The sequence below is a fragment of the Hirundo rustica genome, chromosome 7 (assembly GCF_015227805.2).
Source record: "Hirundo rustica isolate bHirRus1 chromosome 7, bHirRus1.pri.v3, whole genome shotgun sequence".
In the NCBI taxonomy this organism is placed as follows: Eukaryota; Metazoa; Chordata; class Aves; order Passeriformes; family Hirundinidae; genus Hirundo; species Hirundo rustica.
Genome location: NC_053456.1, coordinates 642,501 through 660,872, shown reverse-complemented (window position 1 = coordinate 660,872; position 18,372 = coordinate 642,501). Strand labels below are relative to the sequence as shown.

The following is an 18,372-nucleotide window of genomic DNA, read 5'->3' as shown; positions in this document are numbered from 1 at the left end:
ACTGTTTTCTTTCGCAGGGAAGGAGTTCGATGTCAGAGCCAAGTGTGTTATCAATGCCACGGGACCTTTCACAGACTCTGTCCGCAAAATGGATGATCAGGAAGTGCCCAACATCTGTCAGCCCAGTGCAGGCGTGCATATCGTGATGCCTGGTTATTACAGGTGAGGCACGGGGCCCTGCTGCCCGTGTAGCACCATTTGTAATCGCTGCTGCCGCCGAGGAAATCAGCTGGGAGCGACGCACCGCTGGCTTCGCGGCGCTTTGGGGCGCGCGGTTTGATTCTGATTCGTGTTTGTGGTTTTTAAAGAGGATCCTGGCGCTGTGCCGGTGAGAGGAACAATTTCATCTATTCAGAACAGGCTGGAGCCGTGTAGCTTTTAGTTAGAGCTCCCCAAGGCAGGAGTCTGCTGAAGCAGAAGGCGTTTAGGCAGCACATCCCCGGGCTTGTGAAAGCACCTGTTTCAGTGATGCCTTTGAGCTGAGTGTGCTGCTGCCTGGTCACCCCCTCAGGAAAGCAAGGAGCATGTAAAACCTCCCAGAGAGGTTGCACCTTCACACAGAATCTCTTGTCCTGTTAAATCATGGAATCGCAGAGCGGTCTGGGTTGGAAGGGTCTTTAAAGATCATCCTGCTCCACTGCCTGCCTTTACATCTGGAGCTCCCTGTGCAGTGACTCTGCCGGGATGTGGCTCGGCTCAGAGGAAACAGCAGTGCAGAAGCACAGAATACATGATAGAATGGGCAGGGTAACCAGCAATAATAATTACAGTAATAATAATTACCATCACAGGCAGTAGAAGTAGCTCAGGGTAGCACAGCCATGTTTGCAGCGGCCCCAAGCCCACCCAGCCGCCCGTGGGGGTTTTGGGTGACAGCACGTGCCCTCCTTGTTCCAGGAGAGGTTCCTGTGGCACTCTGCTCCCTGCAGTCTCCTGCTCCTCTCCCTGTTTGCTGTGCAAAGCCAAATCCCCTTCTCCCGAGCCAGCCTTGTCAGTCGGAACTCAAATATTACCTTTGGTTCCTGAAGTCATTAGCATCCTAATGGAAATTCCCCTTTATGGACTTAGCCCAGTTGTGTTGATACAGTGCCCCTGCAGTAATGCCTTCCACAGCCCCCTCAGAGCGGGAATTCAGCCTTCCAGAGCACCGTGGGGTGCTTCTGCCAGAGCTGTCCCAACAGGACATGAACACACACCGGAAAATTGAGGCATTTTTGGCCTGGTGTAAAATCACCCCTGCATTCTCTTCTGGTTTTTTTTCTTTTTTTTTTTTCATTTTTGTATCTTTCTCCATGAAAAATGGTGAAATGACCTGATAGCTGCTTGAAAGTACTAAAAATGTGGAGAAATGGGCTGTAATCCCAGTTTCCTCATATGCCAGGAGAAGGATGTGTGTGATTAGCTTTATGGCCCTACACAAAAACATGGAGAGCTTTAAAACCTGGACTCCCTTGGTAAATCCAAAGTAGAAGGTGGCTTGAGAGCTCTGATTTATTTATTCTGTAATAACCCAATAATTTTAATTGGAAACGCAGAGAATTCTTGTTCTCCATGTTCCCCTGTGTATGTCAGCATGTGGGCATTACTTTCCTTGGAAAATAGTATCTGCCCACACGCTGCCTCCACAGCACAGCTGATGAGATAAAACTGCACTGAGTTTCCTTGGAGTGGGATAGCTGAAAGCAGGGACCTGTCTGCGAAATGGAAAACACTCGTGGGATTTGATCCTGGTTGTATCAGGATCTTCCTTCTCCCGGTGCCAAGGAACACTGCTCAGCACAGGAGGGTTGGCATTTCACCATGTCCACCTGTGCCCTGGGAACGTGTTACAGGATTTTGGCCCCTAGTCACATGAATTATTATTTTTGGTTTTTTTAACATCTAGAGGGTTTTAGTTATAAATGTAGTCAAGATTTTGTAAAACTAATGTTAACCTAATGCATTCGCTCTCCGTGGGTTTCTTACTCATTGATGTCCTTCATTAATAGTCCCAGAATTCCTCCCCTCATTAATTAGGCTTCCTGCCTGGAATGTGTCTGTGGAGGCAAAGCTTTTTCCTCTCCCTTCTGACCAATTTCAGATGTTTCTGGAATTTTCCTCTCTCTGCTCCGCCTTCCACATTCCAGGTAAACTTGCCTGTTGCACCTTACTTCTTTTCTATGGAAAGTGGCTTTTTATGGTTCTTTAACTGCATTTGTGGTGCTTTGGTCAAATGCTTCTTCAAGTGGAGGCCTTCCATGGATCCAAGACCTTCCATGGATCTCCCAGACCTTTTACCTCTAGGTTTCTCTGTAAAGGTATTGCTTTATGCTTCGTGTTGGAGTTTCCAAACCTGAATTTGCCCGTTTTTGCCATCTTTAAAGAGAAATCTCACCACGAGTACGTGGCTCTTAGCTCCTTCTCCCATCCATGCTGGAATCGTAGGAATTCCTGCCTCTTAAAAGCACGTTGTTTCAGAGGTATTCCTGGTGTGCAGCTGCATGACTCCTGAGGCCTCAGGAAGGCCGGTGTTCGGGTGTTAAGATGCTCCTTTCTGATGCAAAACACCTTATTTTGCATTTGTTTGGGTGGTTCTTTAGTTATTTAAATAAGCTGGGACGAGCATGGCAAAGGGCATGGAGAGAGAGCTTCCCAGGATAACTGGTATCAGTGATTCAGTAAATAATTAGCATATGGAAAACAGTTTCAGCCTTTCTCAGCACTCCTGTGCAATCCAAAACACTTCAGTCCAGAGGTGCTGTGGGGAAAACTTAAAGTCTTTGCTTCAGGTCTTTCTCTTGTTTTGAACAGTTTTTATGAAATCACATTAAAAAAAAATTCATACTTTGAAGAAAATGTCTATAAAGTTTCTGAATTCTGATACTGTATATTAAACCTCTGACTTCCTCTGTCTCTAAATCAACAGCTTTTTCATTTTAAAAAGTAATCATTTGTCTGAGGTGATTTACCTTTCCCAAACCCGTGTTGACTTCCCCTATTAGATTGTACCTCTGCCACCATAAGCCTAAGCTGTCGATAAATATCAGCTAAAATGGGTCTAATATACATGCTAGCTATGAAATTCTCAGCCTCTCTCCCAGCCTGGCCAGATATTGCCAACTTCCCTTCAGCAATCACTTCAGGCTTCCTGAAAAGGCAGCATTCAGGGATCCAGCTTGCGCAGGGAAATCCCCCCCAAGCAGGTCTTTGCCTTCAGACACCGCCTTAGGCTTTGAGTCCCTGGGATAATTCCCCTCTGAAGTCCCTAACTGGCACCTAAGTCTGCATCTGCTGCCCTCCTTGGTGTGCTCCTGTGTCTCAGCAGCAGGGGCACGGCTGAAGAGCCCTGGCCCGGCTGCACACCTTTGTAAAGGGAGCTGCAGCACCTTCAGTCCAAGTCAGCATCAGCCCTTGAAGTAAAAACCATCGAAAAAAGGGGGCAGTTCAGTGTTTTCCCACGTAAAAGCTGTTTGCTTTGAAGTGTTTATAAAAGCCTTTTGTTTTCTGAAATACAAGCGGAGGTTTTTAATAAGCCCATGAGGAGGTAGTGGGTTTGTACCTGTGGATGTCTTTCTTACATTACGCCAGAAAAACCTGATACGTGAATTAAAATCTCCGATCCAAAGCGGTTTTTCATCCTTGTACTGAATCATTCTGTTGTAGCACTGGCAGAAGTAATGAATAATGCCTGAGCAGCAGCATCCACCGAGTCTCTTTTGCCTTTTTTCCTCAAAGCACAGTTCCCCACTCAGGACCGCAGAGCTGGAAGCACTCAGAGCACGTTCCTTGGTCCAGATCCCTCGGGAGTCTGTGGGTGTTCCTTCCTGCTGAAGTGGCAGGTGGTGACAAACTCAGGCTTAGTGTCACTGGAAGGATATTCCTGAAATGTCTTCATTTCTCTTCTTTGTTCTCCTTTTCCTCTCAGCCGCCACCCCTCACCCCTCCTGCTCCTTTATGGTGGAGGCAGATTGGAGGAGTCACTGGGATTTTATGGCGTGTAAACATCCACGGGCCTCGTTCCCCAAACTTCTGGGACATTAAAGCCATGTCTCGGTCGCACGTGAAACCCATGATTTGTTCATTAATTAGCTCCTTTCCTGAGAACAGGTGTTGTGTCCCAGCGCTCACCCGGGCCCTGGGGCTGCAGGGACAGGTCCCGTTCCCGTGCTGAGCCAGGCCCCTCCTCTCTTGCAGCCCTGACAACATGGGGCTGCTGGACCCGGCCACCAGCGATGGCAGAGTGATCTTCTTCCTGCCCTGGGAGAAGATGACGATCGCAGGCACCACGGACAGCCCCACGGATGTCACCTCGCACCCCATCCCCACGGAGGAGGACATCAACTTCATCCTGAGTGAAGTGCGCAACTACCTGGGCGCCGACGTGGAAGGTGATCCGGGGGAGCCCTTCCCTGGGGAGGGCTGGGGGCATTCCCTGGGGAGCGCTGCTGCCTGCAGCCCCTGTGTGGCTGGCAGCCGTGGTGGGAGTGCTCTGGCTGTCTGCTGGGCTGAGGTGCCAGGTGGGCTGTGCAGTGATGCTGCTCCCCACCATCCAGCGCCACCGCCATCGTCACCAACCCATCTCCCGGGTGCCACTCCACTCGTCTTTTGGCTCCTCCAGGGAGGGTGACTCCGCCGCTGCCCTGGGCAGCCATTCTTCCTCCAGAGGGAGGGGTTGGCTTATTTCAGTTCTTCTGTGAAAGCGTTTGTACAGCTGCGCTTCTGCCGCAGCATTAAAATAAATCTGCAAAGCGCTCAGGCAGGGGCACTGTAACACGCTTCACAGGTTTAGGAAAGGCTGCTGTCAGGAGAGAGGAAATGCTCCACCCCTTGTTTCCTGAAGTGGAGAGCTGATGTCTGCATGTTGTACGAAGTTCTGAAAGTGTCCAGGGAAGCTCCTGTGGAGTGTCTGGAGCAGCAGTTGGTGTTGGAAGTGCAGGAGACCAGGGAGGGAGATGGGAATGTGAATAGGACAGAGGTTAGACGGGATATTGGGAAGCAATCCTCCCCTGGCAGGGTGCTGAGGCCCTGGCACAGGGTGCCCAGAGCAGCTGTGGCTGCCCCTGGATCCCTGGCAGTGCCCAAGGCCAGGTTGGACATTGGGGCTGGGAGCAGCCTGGCACAGTGGGAGGTGTCCCTGCCGTGGCAGGGGTGGGATGAGCTGTAAGGCCTGTCCCCAGCCAGGCCATCCCATGGTTTCCCACGCGTTTTCCAGCAGCACATTCGGAAGCGTTCAGTCCCTGTGGCTCAGCCCAGCTGGGCCTGTGCTGGTTTCCCTGTGCAATTACTGTTTATAGATGGCTGGAGCTGAAATAGCAGCGGCACTGCCCATATCAACCCTCCACAGCCCTGCCTCTGCTGCCAGAGCCGGTGCCAGGGTTATCAACTTCCAGAGGCTTGGACACCTTCCAGCTGCTTAATTACAGCGTCACGCGTGCTGCTTTCTGTAGTTTCATTAGTTTATGAACCTCATACAGGATCGTGTGTCTGTGATTAACACTTCAGTTTGGCAGGTTAAACGCGCTGGCAGGGCACCATTGATTTCGGAAATCCATTCCGTGTTCTTTGGGGGATGTTTTTTACACCCTTGTAGTGATTTTTCAATTATCGGTCATTTGAAAGTTGTAGTGGAAGCGTGTTCCAAAGGCTTCAGTACAAAGCAGATTGGAAGCTGCACTTAGGGTGAAGCTGGGGATAAAGATGGCTTGTCAAGAGGAAATCTTGGAAGAATAACCCTCGAGCTTGGAAGTTCTGAAAGGAAATGTTACACTCACGTAACAAACCTTATTTCAGTTTAAGTTTATAATAACCCTCAAGCTTGGAAGGTCTGAAAGGAAATGTTACACTCACGTAACAAACCTTATGTTGGTTTATAAAATGTAATGTAAGGACTGTTCAGGTTCATTGGGAAGAATTTTCATGGAAAGGGGGGGTCAGGCTGGAGCTGCCCAGGGGTGTTTGCAGTGCCCATCCCTGGAGCTGTCCAGGGAGCACCTGGAGGTGGCACTCAGCGCTCTGGGCTGGGGACAACGTGGGCGTTGGTACAAGTTGGACTCATGGCCTGGGAGGGCTTTTCCAGCATCGGCGGTTCTGGGATTCCACAGCCCAGCCTGTCCCCAGCTCTGGGGGCTGCTCAGGGCCGAGGAGGGTGTGGGGCAGCCCTTGGCAGTGCCCAGCAGCCCAGGGAGAGCTGGGCACTCCCGGGCTGGGGCCGGCCCTGCCTCAGTGTGGCTCTGCACAGTGAGAAGAGGAGATGTGCTGGCAGCCTGGAGTGGCATCCGGCCCCTGGTCACCAACCCTGACTCCAAGGACACCCAGTCCCTGTCCAGGAACCACGTGGTGACCGTCAGCGACAGCGGCCTCATCACCATCGCAGGTACTGCACCTTTGCTGCGCTTCCCCGGGCGATTTCACGCCAAGATCTCGTTCTGTGGTAATTCTCCAGCTGCTGTATCAGAAACTGCCCTGTCAGTGGCGGCGGGGCTGGCTTGGAGCTAGCCTGGCACGAATCCCGTGATACGTGAAACACACGGATGTGTCTGTAGCGTGTAACAGCTCGTGTTCCCGCTCCTTGCCCCAAATAATGAGGTGAGCCTGTGTTCCCCCAGGTGGGAAGTGGACCACGTACCGTGCCATGGCACGGGACACCATCGACACGGCCATCCGCAAGCACAACCTGAAGGCAGGCTCCTGTCAAACCATGGGGCTGCAGCTGGAGGGGGCTCAGGACTGGAGCCCCACGCTCTACATCCGCCTGGTCCAGGACTACGGACTCGAAAGTGAGGTGAGTCCGGGTTCCTGTGTTGGAGGGCTTTGGTCTTCCCCCAAATCAGACACCAGCAGAACCTGGACAAAGCTCTGGTGAGCCCGACGGGAGCTGGGGCAGAGACAGTTCTAACAGAAATAAAGTTAGTAATTGTTCCTCATCTTCCCCTTTTTCCTGCCTCCTAAACTTGACTGTTTCCTGCTTAAAAACGCTCTGACTTACCGCAGTCTGTGTTCCTGGGGCCCCCAGGAGCTGTGGGTGATCTCGGTGTGGCAGGGAGCTGGTGTCAGTCCTGGTGGCACAGACACAGCGGGGCAGTGCTGCTCCAGCCCGCAGCACGCTGGGTTTCCTCCCGCGCTGTCACACTCCAGCGCCCTTGGCAGCCCGTTTGTTACTGGGATGAGGGAATGGTCGAGGGAAACGGGTCTTTCGTGTGCTCTCAAAGCGTGCTGGGTGTGCTTTCCTCCCCACAGGTGGCTCAGCACCTGGCTTCCACCTATGGGGGCAAGGCCTTTGAGGTGGCCAAAATAGCCCAGGTGACAGGGAAGAGGTGGCCCATCGTTGGGAAGCGTCTGGTGTCCGAATTTCCTTACATTGAGGCTGAGGTATGTGGGAAACCCACGTCACCCTCTGTGATTCTGTCCTTGGGACCAGCAGCTCGGTGGCTCTGTGAAACACCTCTAGCCCTTTCCTTTAGAGAGGCTGAGATGTTTTCTGTGCCTGTACCTGGAGCACACTTTACGTTCACCTACCGGTACATACACGTGTCAATACATTTATGCACCCTTAATTATTTACGTAACGCCTACCTCCTACTTCACGTACAAACATTTGATCCGGGGTGGGCTCTGTGAAGCGCTCCGTGGCAGAGGGAGCTTTCCCAGCCCTGCCCCGGGGGTTTGGCAGTGCTGGAGCCGCTCTGCCCCGCGGGCTGTGCGTGTGACGGGCGCTGCCCTGGCAGGTGGTGTACGGGGTTAAGGAGTACGCCCGCACCGCCGTGGACATCATCTCCCGCCGCACCCGCCTGGCCTTCCTCAACGTGCAGGCTGCCCACGAGGCGCTGCCCAGGATCGTGGACATCATGGCCAAGGAGCTCAACTGGTGCGAGCAGCAGAAGAAGGTACGAAGGGCCCGCTGCAGCTGGTCTGGTTTGCCCGGGGAGTTCCTGTGTTAACCGTCCCAGTTGAACAGAAAACCGGGAGTGATGTTTTATTCCCGGGAGAATGAGCCCCTTGGTGCCTCTCCTTCTAAAGACTTCAAATAGCCATGAAATGGGTTGGAGTCGGCCAGGGGCTGGAGGGGAAGGGGAAGTTCTGTCTCCTGTTGCTCCCCAGCCTTAGAAATGAAAGCAGGCTTGGCACTGCTGCCCTATTCCTGTCAGTTATTTTGCTCCACTGACGCTTTCCAACAGAGCAGCCGCAGCAAAGGAAGCTCCTGTAACCAGAAAGAGCCTGCCTGGTGTTGAGCTCCCTGATTCTTTTTTCTGATTTTGGACACACTAAGATATCAAGTGGGAGAGAAATGACATGTTGTAGGCCTGGCCTAAAAAGGCCGTTTCTTCCTGAAAGGGGCAGACAGACTGCGTGTGACTGAAGGCGTGGATGGTCCTGAAAGCATTTACACAGAAATTAGCAGTCTTACTCTGGATACCTTTTTCCAAGAGTAAAATGTGCCTAAGTTTAACTTTCGGATACTTTTCAGCTGCCATCTGCTTAATTTTGGGACCTTAGAAAAATACTGGTTAAGTACTAATAATAAGGTATAAAAAATAAATACTTGGGTAAGAACTTTCTCAGATACCCAGGTTTTGCGTTTTCATTGTAGGAACAGCTCGAAACCGCCAAAACGTTTCTGTACTACGAAATGGGCTACAAAGTGAAAACAGATCAATTGACAGACGCTTCTGAGATCAGCCTGGCTCCTTCAGACATTGAGAGGTGAGTGAGGCAGGAGCGCTGCTGTGCTGCCGCCCTGCAGCCCCACGGCAGCCCTCACGTGCCAGCCCCTCCCTGGCAGGTACAAGAAGCGGTTCCGCATGTTCGACAAGGACAAGAAGGGCTTCATAACCATCCTGGACGTGCAGCGCGTGCTGCAGGTGAGCTGCCCCGTGCTCCTGGCTCCCCCTGGCAGCGGCCAGTGCGGACCCGGGGTGCCGAGCCCCCTCCTGCCGTGCTTGTCCCTGCAGAGCATCAGCGTGCAGATCGACGAGAACGCCCTCCACGAGATCCTCAACGAGGTGGATCTCAACAAGAACGGGCAGGTGGAGCTCAACGAGTTCCTGCAGGTACGTGCCTCTCTTGCTCCAGGGGAGGAGGGTTTCAGGCAGCTCTGGCGCAGCCGGGGAGGGTTCCACCTTGCCTAGGGCTGGGGAGCAGGGCAGCGTTACCCGAGGTGTTGGGGCAGGGGCACACAGAGCCATCCTCAAGCAGCTTGGAAATTCGGGGCTTTTTTCCCAGTCAGACTCAGAGAGCGGGTCCAACCTACAAAGTGTGCCCCGGCCCAGACCTGCATTTGGCATTTTAAGCCCAGAAATGCTGTTTAAATACGTTTAAAATGATACGGGTGTCCATTGGAAAGTGCATGGCGCAGGCGTGCGCGCTGACGCTATCCACAGCTGTTAAGGCTTGTTACAAAAATGAGCCAATATATAAATATATATATATATTTAATGTATATAATACGTATATAAATATATTTAAAATTATATGGGTGTCCATTGGAAAGTGCATGGCGCAGGTGCGCACGCTGACACTGTCCACAGCTGTTAAGGGTTGTTTAAAAAATGAGTCAATATATAAAAAATATTTTTATTCTTTATATATATATTTATATTTTTACATATATATATATAGTTTTATATAATTGCTGTTTTATTTTTATAAATAGCAGGTTTTATTTTTATTGATATTTATATATAATACCTATTTTTAGAACTGTTAAGGGATGTTATTAAAATGAGTAAATATATATAAATATAAATATTGTAATATATATAATACATATAAAAATATCTTTAAAATGATACGTGTGTCCATTGGAAGGTGCATGGCACAGGTGTGCACACTGACACTATCCGCAGCTGTTAAGGGTTGTTATAAAAATGAGTAAATATATAAATTTTTTTATCCTTTATATATATATATATATTTATATATATTCATATATATAATATCTGTTTATTTTTATAAATAGCTGGGTTTATTTTTATTTATATTTATATATAATAGCTATATTTATTGCTGTTAAGGGTTGTTATAAAAATGAGTAAATATATGTAAATATGTGTATTTAAATATATTATATATATATATAAAAATATATTTTAAATGATACGGGTGTCCATTGGAAGGTGCATGGTGCAGATGTGCACACTGACACTGTCCACAGCTGTTAAGGGTTGTTGTAAAAATGAGCAAACTAAGAAACTAAATAATAAGCAACTAAATAAACAAATAGTTATAATAATATTTAGTAATATAGCCATAATAATAATAAACTAAACAACTAAGTAATAAACTGAATATTATTAGGAGTGAGCTTGTAGTTGGAGCCCATCCAGGCCCTATAGCCCATTTTAACTCCTGGGCTGGCTAAATTGTCCCGATCTCTCTGAAAAAAACGACATGCATCAGCTTTTTGGGGGGCTTTCGAGCAAACCCGAGGGTGCTCCCTTTGCACATGCAGTTTGCCAGCTGGGCTGGTGTTTGAGGAGGCGTTTTTGGGGTGGTATTTCAGAGCCTGCCCTGTCTCCCCTGCCCCGTGGCAATGATGAATGCCAAACAGGAGAGAAATTAATGCTGGGGATTTTGGTCAATGTCAGCCCTTTCTTCACTGTGTCAAGTTAAACAAACAAGATCAAGGCAAAGGAAATGGTAATTGTCTCTCTGGAGATGAGCTGGGGATAAGAGCAGCATTGTTGAATCTAAATGCAGAAAATTTTCACAGGTTGTGTCCAGCATTAGCAAAAAGGAGTATTTATTTGCCTAAAATGCAGCAATTGAGCTGAGGAGCTGCAGCGAACTCGGGGGAAGGGGAAAAACCAAACCAAACCAAACCAAACCAAACCACCCAGGGGGGAAAGAGAAGCAATGGCTTTGGGAGCTGGTGCTGGTGTGTTCAAATGGGAGAGACCAGCCCAGCGGGGTTCAGGCTGCTGGAAAGGGAACCCTGTACCTCCACTGGAGACCCTTCACTGGGGCAGCCCAGCCCTGGCTCACTTAGCTGCAGTTTGGGTTGCTTGAGTCGTTGGCTGAGGAGCTGAAACAACCAGCAATTGTTGTTCTGTGGGGTTTGGGCTGTTCTGGGTGCCAGGCTGGGCAGTGTCACCAGGAGTGCCAGCCCTGCTCATCCCTGTGCAGTGCAAAGGCCAGGCAGTGCCCAGGAGCAGTTTCACAAGGGTTTGTGCAAACCTGTGTCACCAGGAGTGCCAGCCCTGCTCGTCCCTGTGCCCTGCAAGGGCCAGGCAGTGCTCAGGAGCAGTTTCACCGTGGTTTGTGCAGACCTGTGTCACCAGGAGTGCCAGCCCTGCTCATCCCTGTGCCCTGCAAAGGCCAGGCAGTGCTCAGGAGCAGTTTCACCGTGGTTTGTGCAGACCTGTGTCACCAGGAGTGCCAGCCCTGCTCGTCCCTGTGCAGTGCAAAGGCCAGGCAGTGCTCAGGAGCAGTTTCACCATGGTTTGTGCAGACCTGTGTCACCAGGAGTGCCAGCCCTGCTCGTCCCTGTGCCCTGCAAGGGCCAGGCAGTGCTCAGGAGCAGTTTCACCGTGGTTTGTGCAGACCTGTGTCCCTCTGCACAGCTCCCAGGGCAGCCTGGGCGCGGAGCAGCAGCGATGGCACTGCAGGGCTGAGCCCTCTCCTGTGCCTTGCGCTGCTCCAGGGAAGCTTCAGTGCTATGCAGGGAGGGTGGCACTGAAACCAGATGGGGCTGCCCTGGAAGGAGCGAAATGCATTAAATGTTTGTTGAATTCTTTAATGGCTCTGTTAAGGCAGTGCCCAGTACTTGGGTGTTTGCTTTCTGAAAACTTCCAAGTAATTGCGTTTCACCGCAGAACTTGTGCAAGCCCTGGGCAAATATTTGTGGAGGTTTGTGTTGGAAACTAGAGCAGGTTGTACCTGGGGGCTGCCTGGCTTGGAGCTGGGAGCAGAGCAGGGCTGGCCCTGGCCACCTGCACGGTGCTGGGGGAGCTCGGAGGGCTGGCAGAGGGTGGCAGCCCCGGAGCTCACGGTGCCCAGGGGTGATGGGGCAGACGGGTCGCCCAGGCAGGGAGCACAGCTGGCACAGAGGAGCACAGCTGGCACAGAGGAGCACAGCTGGCACAGAGCCCGGGGGCACACGGGGCTGGGCTGGGTTCCTGGAGAGCCAGCTGCTGGCAGGGATGCTCCAGCACGGAGAGGGAGCCCTGGGAGCCGCTGCTGGGAGGTAAAGGCAACAGCCCCTCATTAAATCAGGAGGAGTCGTGGAATGAACGCCACGGTGGCTGAGTGGGAAGGGACCTGGAAGCCCATCACGGCAGGAGGCAGTGCCTGTGCTGGGACAGCCCTGTCTGTGCACAGGCCTGGCCTTCCCCTGTGCCTCTGGAGCTGGGAGGGGGCCAGGGACATGGCCACAGCACACTGGCGCAGCTGCAGGCGTGAGGGGCCGCTTTTCCCATGGGGAAAGGAATCTGAAGGATTCCTGCAGTCAATGGGAGTCAGAGATTGCATTTGGCGAGGGTGAATTGCTTCCCCAGCGCTCTCTGCAGAGATGGCTGCAGGTAATTTCAGCTCTAATGCTGGCTTTATCCATGGGATAAAAAAGAATTAACTAAAATCTTAGCACTAGTGTGCTTTCACTGGGAGAGAGCAGAGTCCAGCTTCCAGGACTTAAAAGCAAATTAGTTTTAAAAGTCTATAAAGGAATTTGGATTTGAAGGAATTGTGGGAGTCAAGTACAGTGTCTCTCCAGAGAAAGGCACGTGGGTGCAGAAGGGCAGGTCTGGGATCAGTGGTGGATCAGGAATCACGAAATCCCTGCATGATGTGGGGTGGGAGGGACCCTAAGCCCATCTTCGAGCCAGGGGCAGGGACACCTTCCATCACATCAGGTTGTTCCAGCCTGGACTTCGAACACTTCCAGGGATCCAGGGGCAGCCACAGCTTCCCCGAGCACCCTGTGCCAGAGGGAGCAATTCCTTCCTAAATGGGAAAAAATCCTGCATCTTCTGTGAGCTGCATCCTTCAGACAGTACAAATAGCCAGAGCGGGCCTGTGCCACTGCTGGGTTATCCCACGTTCAGAGCTGTCACGGAATGAACCCTGGCGCTGGTGGTGTCCTGCACTCTTCCAAGTGCATCACATTTGGTCCTTCCGCCGTGTCTGGCACCCAGAGCAGTCCATGGAACTCCTGGGAGGCGCGGATGAGCCTCAGCCAGGCCCCGCGGCCGCGGTTCGGGTTTGGGCGCCGGGGCGCGCGCTCCCGGCCGTGGCTCGGGGCCGGCAGCCCCGGTGACGTGTGCCGTGTCCCCGTGTCCCCAGCTGATGAGCGCCGTCCAGAAGGGCCGTGTGTCGGGCAGCAGGCTGGCCGTGCTGATGAAGAGCGCCGAGGAGAAGCTGGGGCGCCGCCAGGCCATCCCCGTGGACCGCAGCGGAGGGGGGCTGTGAGCCGGGGCTGCCGCCGCTCCCCGGGGCCCGGAGCCCGGCGCACCACGGCTCTCCCGAAACACATCGGTGAGCTTGTCCTGCGTCAATGGTTCCCAAAAGACATCGGTGAGCTTGTCCTGTCGTTAATGGTTCCCAAAAGACATCGGTGAGCTTGTCCTGCGTTAATGGTTCCCAAAAGACATCGGTGAGCTTGTCCTGGTCGTTAATGGTTCCCTTACCTGTCGTTAATGGTTCCCTTACTGCTCCACGGCACCCTTGGGTGGCGGCAGCCCTGCAGGCTACAGGAATGCGGGGAGGTGGGTGCTCACCTGCACGGGGTGGGTGCACACTCACAGAGGTGGGTGCACACTCACACTCACTCAGAGGTGGGTGCACACTCACAGAGGTGGGTGCACACTCACACTCACAGAGGTGGGTGCACACTCACAGAGGTGGGTGCACACTCACACTCACAGAGGTGGGTGCACACTCACACTCACAGAGGTGGGTGCACACTCACACTCACAGAGGTGGGTGCACACTCACAGAGGTGAGTGCACACTCACACTCACAGAGATGGGTGCACACTCAGGCACGCCCTGCCCCGGCCAGGAACGTCTGCATCACCTTCACCTTTCGAGCGCTCGGTGCTCAGAGTGAATCCTGCCCTTTTACAAATGCAAAATCTCCAAGCTGCTTCTGCCCCCTCAGCAAGCAGCAAGGTGGGGAAAGCTGTGTTCTGGGGTGGAGACACCCTTCCAAAGGAACAGAGCTGGCACTTCCTGGGGCGTGGGGGGTGCTGCAGACCTGTCCTGAGCCTTCTCGGGGTGGTGGCTTTGCCCTGTTCTTCCAGTGGTGCCAGTTCTTGGCCACCCCGAAATTCCAGCTGGAAAACAAGACACCTGGATTAATCACCCGAGGTACTGATGTGGGTGAAAGCTGGGAACAGCTTCCCTGCTGCCCTGTTAACACAAATAAACTGCCTCTAGTGAATGGCGCTGTCTGCAGGCGGCGCTTTGTGCAGTGAAATAAAGGCAGGAGGTGTTCCATGCTAGAAGTGCTGCGAGCTTGGGGCAAACCCTGATGCTCTGTAGGATGGGGCAGGTTTTGGTAGCACAGCAGTCTTAAATGTTCATTTTAAAATGCTCAAACGCAGTGTAAAAAAAAAAAAACAACACAACAACAACAACAAAAAAGTGTGTGTGTTGCATCCTACTAACTTTTCTAGGAAAAAAGGGCAGTTTTTCAGCAGGTTAAATGAAAAAACCAAAGTGTGGAGCCCTCACTGGGGCTGTGTCCAGCACTGCTGTGGCTGCCTGTCCTCCTGCTGCTGGCCTGGGCTGAGATCAGGTGGAGATTTCTGCCTGGTGTGGAACAAGGCAGGGGAACCTGGTTTACTGCTGGATTTGGCATCTGCTGTGTTCCCTGAGCAGAGCAATTTCCACCTCAAACCAAGCTTCGCTTCCCAGGGGTCAGAATTTCTGCTGAGGTAAAATTTGATGTATTTAGCTGGCATCACCACGTGCACCGATGGAAAACGACGGGGCAGGAGTGAACAGCAGGGATTCCTTGGATGCTTTAGCAGGGAAGAGGGTTCCAGACACAAGTGCAGAAGCTGAGGAGTGGTGGGATGTAGCACAGTGAGTGCAGGTGCCCGGATTGGCTGCAGAAGCACAGCCCAAAATAAAACCAAAACATTTAACGGTCAGGTGTTGCAAAATAGTAGATACAGAAGAAAAGGGCAAGGCTCACCTGAAATGAGTTCCTAAAACGGTTCAGATGGTTTTTGCATGTTCAGTTCGTTTTTTGATGCAGGTGTTGTCCAGGGTCTGGCTTTGTGCTTGGAGCAGGGGCTGAGGAAGGGGGGTTGGCACTTGTGGCACCACAAGGATGTTTTAGTGAACAAAGGGGGTTGTTCCTGTGGCCAAGTCAAAGTCATGAGACCTTTTTCCAGTTCGCTTGAAGAAAAAATATTTCCAGTATATTGAACAGGTTTTTTTGTAAAGAAAAATATTTTCACTGTTGAACAGCTTTTGTACAGTTCAAAGGGAAATTCTCCCCTCCTCTCTAACTGCGTTGTTAAAATAATAACCTGAATTTACTTGGAAGGCGGGATTTCTGTGTTGTACCCAAAGTACGCTCTTCGTTCTCTTGTTTTGCTGATCCTACATCTGGAATGTGGCTCTGGGGCTCTCCTGGCTGTGCGTGTCCCTGGGCATGGATTTGCTTTGTGTCACCCCCTGCTCCCCTGCACCAGGCCTGCAGTGACAGGGACAGCTGCGTGTGCTCCCCCAGCAGCTGCAGCTGTACTTGGAGAACTCTGCAGCGTTCGTTTGTCCCCTCTCTCTGTCTGCAGGAGCGCTGCCTTTGCTCCAGGGGTTTATGTGAGTGTCCTGTGGGAAGAGTTGTAGATGTCACTGTCCTGCTGTGCTGGTCTGGGATGGAAAAGCAGGAATCAGAATTTTGGTTTTCTCTCTCTCTCTCTCTCTCTCTCTCTTTTTTCTTTTTTTTTTTTTTTTTTTTTTTTCTTTTTTTTTTTTTTTTTCCTTTTTTTTTTTTTTTCTTTTTCTTTTTCTTTCCTGTGGAATGGAATTTTACTGGATTTTCTGTGGGTATTTTGTGTTTTAGATGACCTGTCCCTGTGGGGAGGGGGGACCCGTGCAGTGTCTGGGTGTGTGTAAATACGTGAACGGACACTCTGCGGGTTTACACGTGGCACTTGGGTCTGTTGTCAGGTTCCTGTTGCAGCCTGGGCTGTTCCATGCTGTGTTTGAAGCTGGGTGGTCATTTTTATAACTGTCCTGGTGTTTTCCTGCCATTATTTATTACCTTTGGTGTCTGGAATGAGCCGCATGCGTTTATTGAGCAATAAGAGGATGTATTTAATGTGCCTTGTTTTTAACTGAGTAAGGACTGAAAGCATGAATCAATAAAACTGGTTAAAAACGCTCCTTTTTGCTGCCAGTTTGTTGTGGCGTGTGCAGAAATACCTCGGAGTCACCCTGAAGAAGTTTCCCTGGGAAGGAGGACGTGGGGATGGATGTGTTCAGTAAACAGAGCCCAGGCTTCCCACTCTTAGCTCAGAACCGAGTGCTCTGTGGTTTAAACTCCCCTCTTAGTTCAGAACCGAGTGCTCTGCAGTTTAAACTCCCCTTTTCGCTCAGATCTGAGTGCTCTGCAGTTTAAACTCCCCTCTTAGTTCAGATCTGAGTGCTCTGCAGTTTAAACTCCCCTCTTGGCCCAGATCTGAGTGCTCTGCAGTTAAAACTCCCCTCTTAGTTCAGATCTGAGTGCTCCGCAGTTTAAACTCCCCTCTTCTCTCAGATCTGAGTGCTCTGCAGTTTAAACCCCCCTCTTGGCCCAGATCTGAGTGCTCTGCAGTTTAAACTCCCCTCTTCGCTCAGATCTGAGTGCTCCGCAGTTTAAACTCCCCTCTTGGCCCAGATCTGAGTGCTCTGCAGTTTAAACTCCCCGCTTCGCTCAGATAGATCTGAGTGTTCTGCAGTTTAAACTCCCCTCTTAGTTCAGAACCGAGTGCTCTGCAGTTTAAAGGTGGGGCTGAGGAGCTGGGGAATCCCGCGCTGCCCTCTCCGGCTGGAATGGCAGCAGCCCCTGGGCTTTGGCTGGTGCAGACATTTTCCACCTGGATTTTGACTGCGGGCCGGGAGCAGTCCCCACCCACGGGTGAGTTTGATCCTGACCTCAGCAGCAGCAGTGAACAGGAGATATTTTCCCAATCCAGTGAACAGGAGAGATTTCCCAGTCCGTTTGGATCCCGTTCCACGTCCAGGTGAGCCCGGGCTGCGCGTGCTGATGGATGTTCCTACACAGCGGATCCATTTTCCCTGACAGGGAATCGGCAGCGCCCTTAGCAGCGCGAGCACAATCTTTATGATCTCCAGATTATTTCGTGGCTTAATTTACACTTGTAGCGAGGATATTGCACAGCTGCCAAGGAGCTGTGCTGATGCTGCACGTGGGAATGAACCAGGCCGGAGGGGAACTGCAGAGATTACGGATTTTCCCCTAATCCACGGCGTGTATGTGAAAAGGCAAAGAATGTTTGCTGTGATCAGCTTTATCTCAAATATTTTGCAGCAGTAGAGTTGCCTCGTGTCGAGCTCCTGGCTCTGCTGCTGGAAGGCGCAGGGGTTTTGGGGCCGGTCCCCTCCTCTGGAGTGGTCAGAAATTCAGATTTATTGCCCCGGTGTGGCTGTTGCAGCCTGGTTAGAAATACGATGGGGAATGTCAAAGCAGCATTAATATTTCAGCCCCGGGGCCGAGCTGGGTGTTTCCTGAGCCAGAAGGGAACTGACGGCAGGTGATGGGGACAAGGCCACCCCTGGGGACAGCTCCGTGCCCTGGACGAGCCGTGCTCGCGGCTCTTGTGCCTCAGGGTGGGAGTGCCGGTGGCACTGTCCCCAGAGTGTCCTCGCAGTGTCCCCAGAGTGTCCCCAGAGTGTCCCCAGAGTGTCCCCGCAGTGTCCCCGCAGTGTCCCTGCAGTGTCCTCGCAGTGTGCCCACAGTGTCCCCGCAGTGTCCCCGTAGTGTCCCCGCAGTGTCCCAACAGTGTCCTTGCACTGTCCTTGCAGTGTCCCCGCAGTGTCCCTGCACTGTCCCTGCAGAGTCCCCACAGTGTCCCCACAGCGTCCCTGCACTGTCCTCGCAGTGTCCCTGCAGTGTCCCCGCAGTGTCCCTGCAGTGTCCTTGTAGTGTCCCCGCAGTGTCCCTGCAGTGTCCTCGTAGTGTCCCCACAGTGTCCCCACAGTGTCCCCGCAGTGTCCCCGCAGTGTCCCCACAGTGTCCCTGCACTGTCCTCGCAGTGTCCCCGCAGTGTCCCCGCAGTGTCCCCACAGTGTCCCCACAGTGTCCCTGCACTGTCCTTGTAGTGTCCCCGCAGTGTCCCCGCAGTGTCCCCGCGGTGTCCCCGCAGTGTCCCCGCAGTGTCCCCACAGTGTCCCTGCACTGTCCTTGTAGTGTCCCCGCGGTGTCCCCGCAGTGTCCCCGCAGTGT

At 52.1% G+C, this 18,372-nt stretch overlaps 1 protein-coding gene across 4 annotated transcripts in view; it reads left to right on the top strand.

The window, feature by feature from the left end:
* GPD2 (glycerol-3-phosphate dehydrogenase 2) overlaps positions 1–14,536 on the top strand; it is a 47,270-nt gene extending 32,734 nt beyond the window's left edge. For all 4 annotated transcript variants that reach the window (XM_040070041.2, XM_058421382.1, XM_040070042.2 and 1 more), the window contains 10 exons: positions 18–162; positions 4,174–4,367; positions 6,218–6,352; positions 6,585–6,760; positions 7,216–7,347; positions 7,704–7,862; positions 8,567–8,679; positions 8,759–8,837; positions 8,928–9,026; positions 13,255–14,536. In XM_040070041.2, the coding sequence (XP_039925975.1) occupies positions 18–162; positions 4,174–4,367; positions 6,218–6,352; positions 6,585–6,760; positions 7,216–7,347; positions 7,704–7,862; positions 8,567–8,679; positions 8,759–8,837; positions 8,928–9,026; positions 13,255–13,380 (1,358 nt within the window). In that variant the 3' untranslated portion in view covers positions 13,381–14,536. The remainder of the gene's footprint in view (positions 1–17; positions 163–4,173; positions 4,368–6,217; positions 6,353–6,584; positions 6,761–7,215; positions 7,348–7,703; positions 7,863–8,566; positions 8,680–8,758; positions 8,838–8,927; positions 9,027–13,254) is intronic.
* The last annotated feature ends 3,836 nt before the right edge of the window (positions 14,537–18,372 follow it).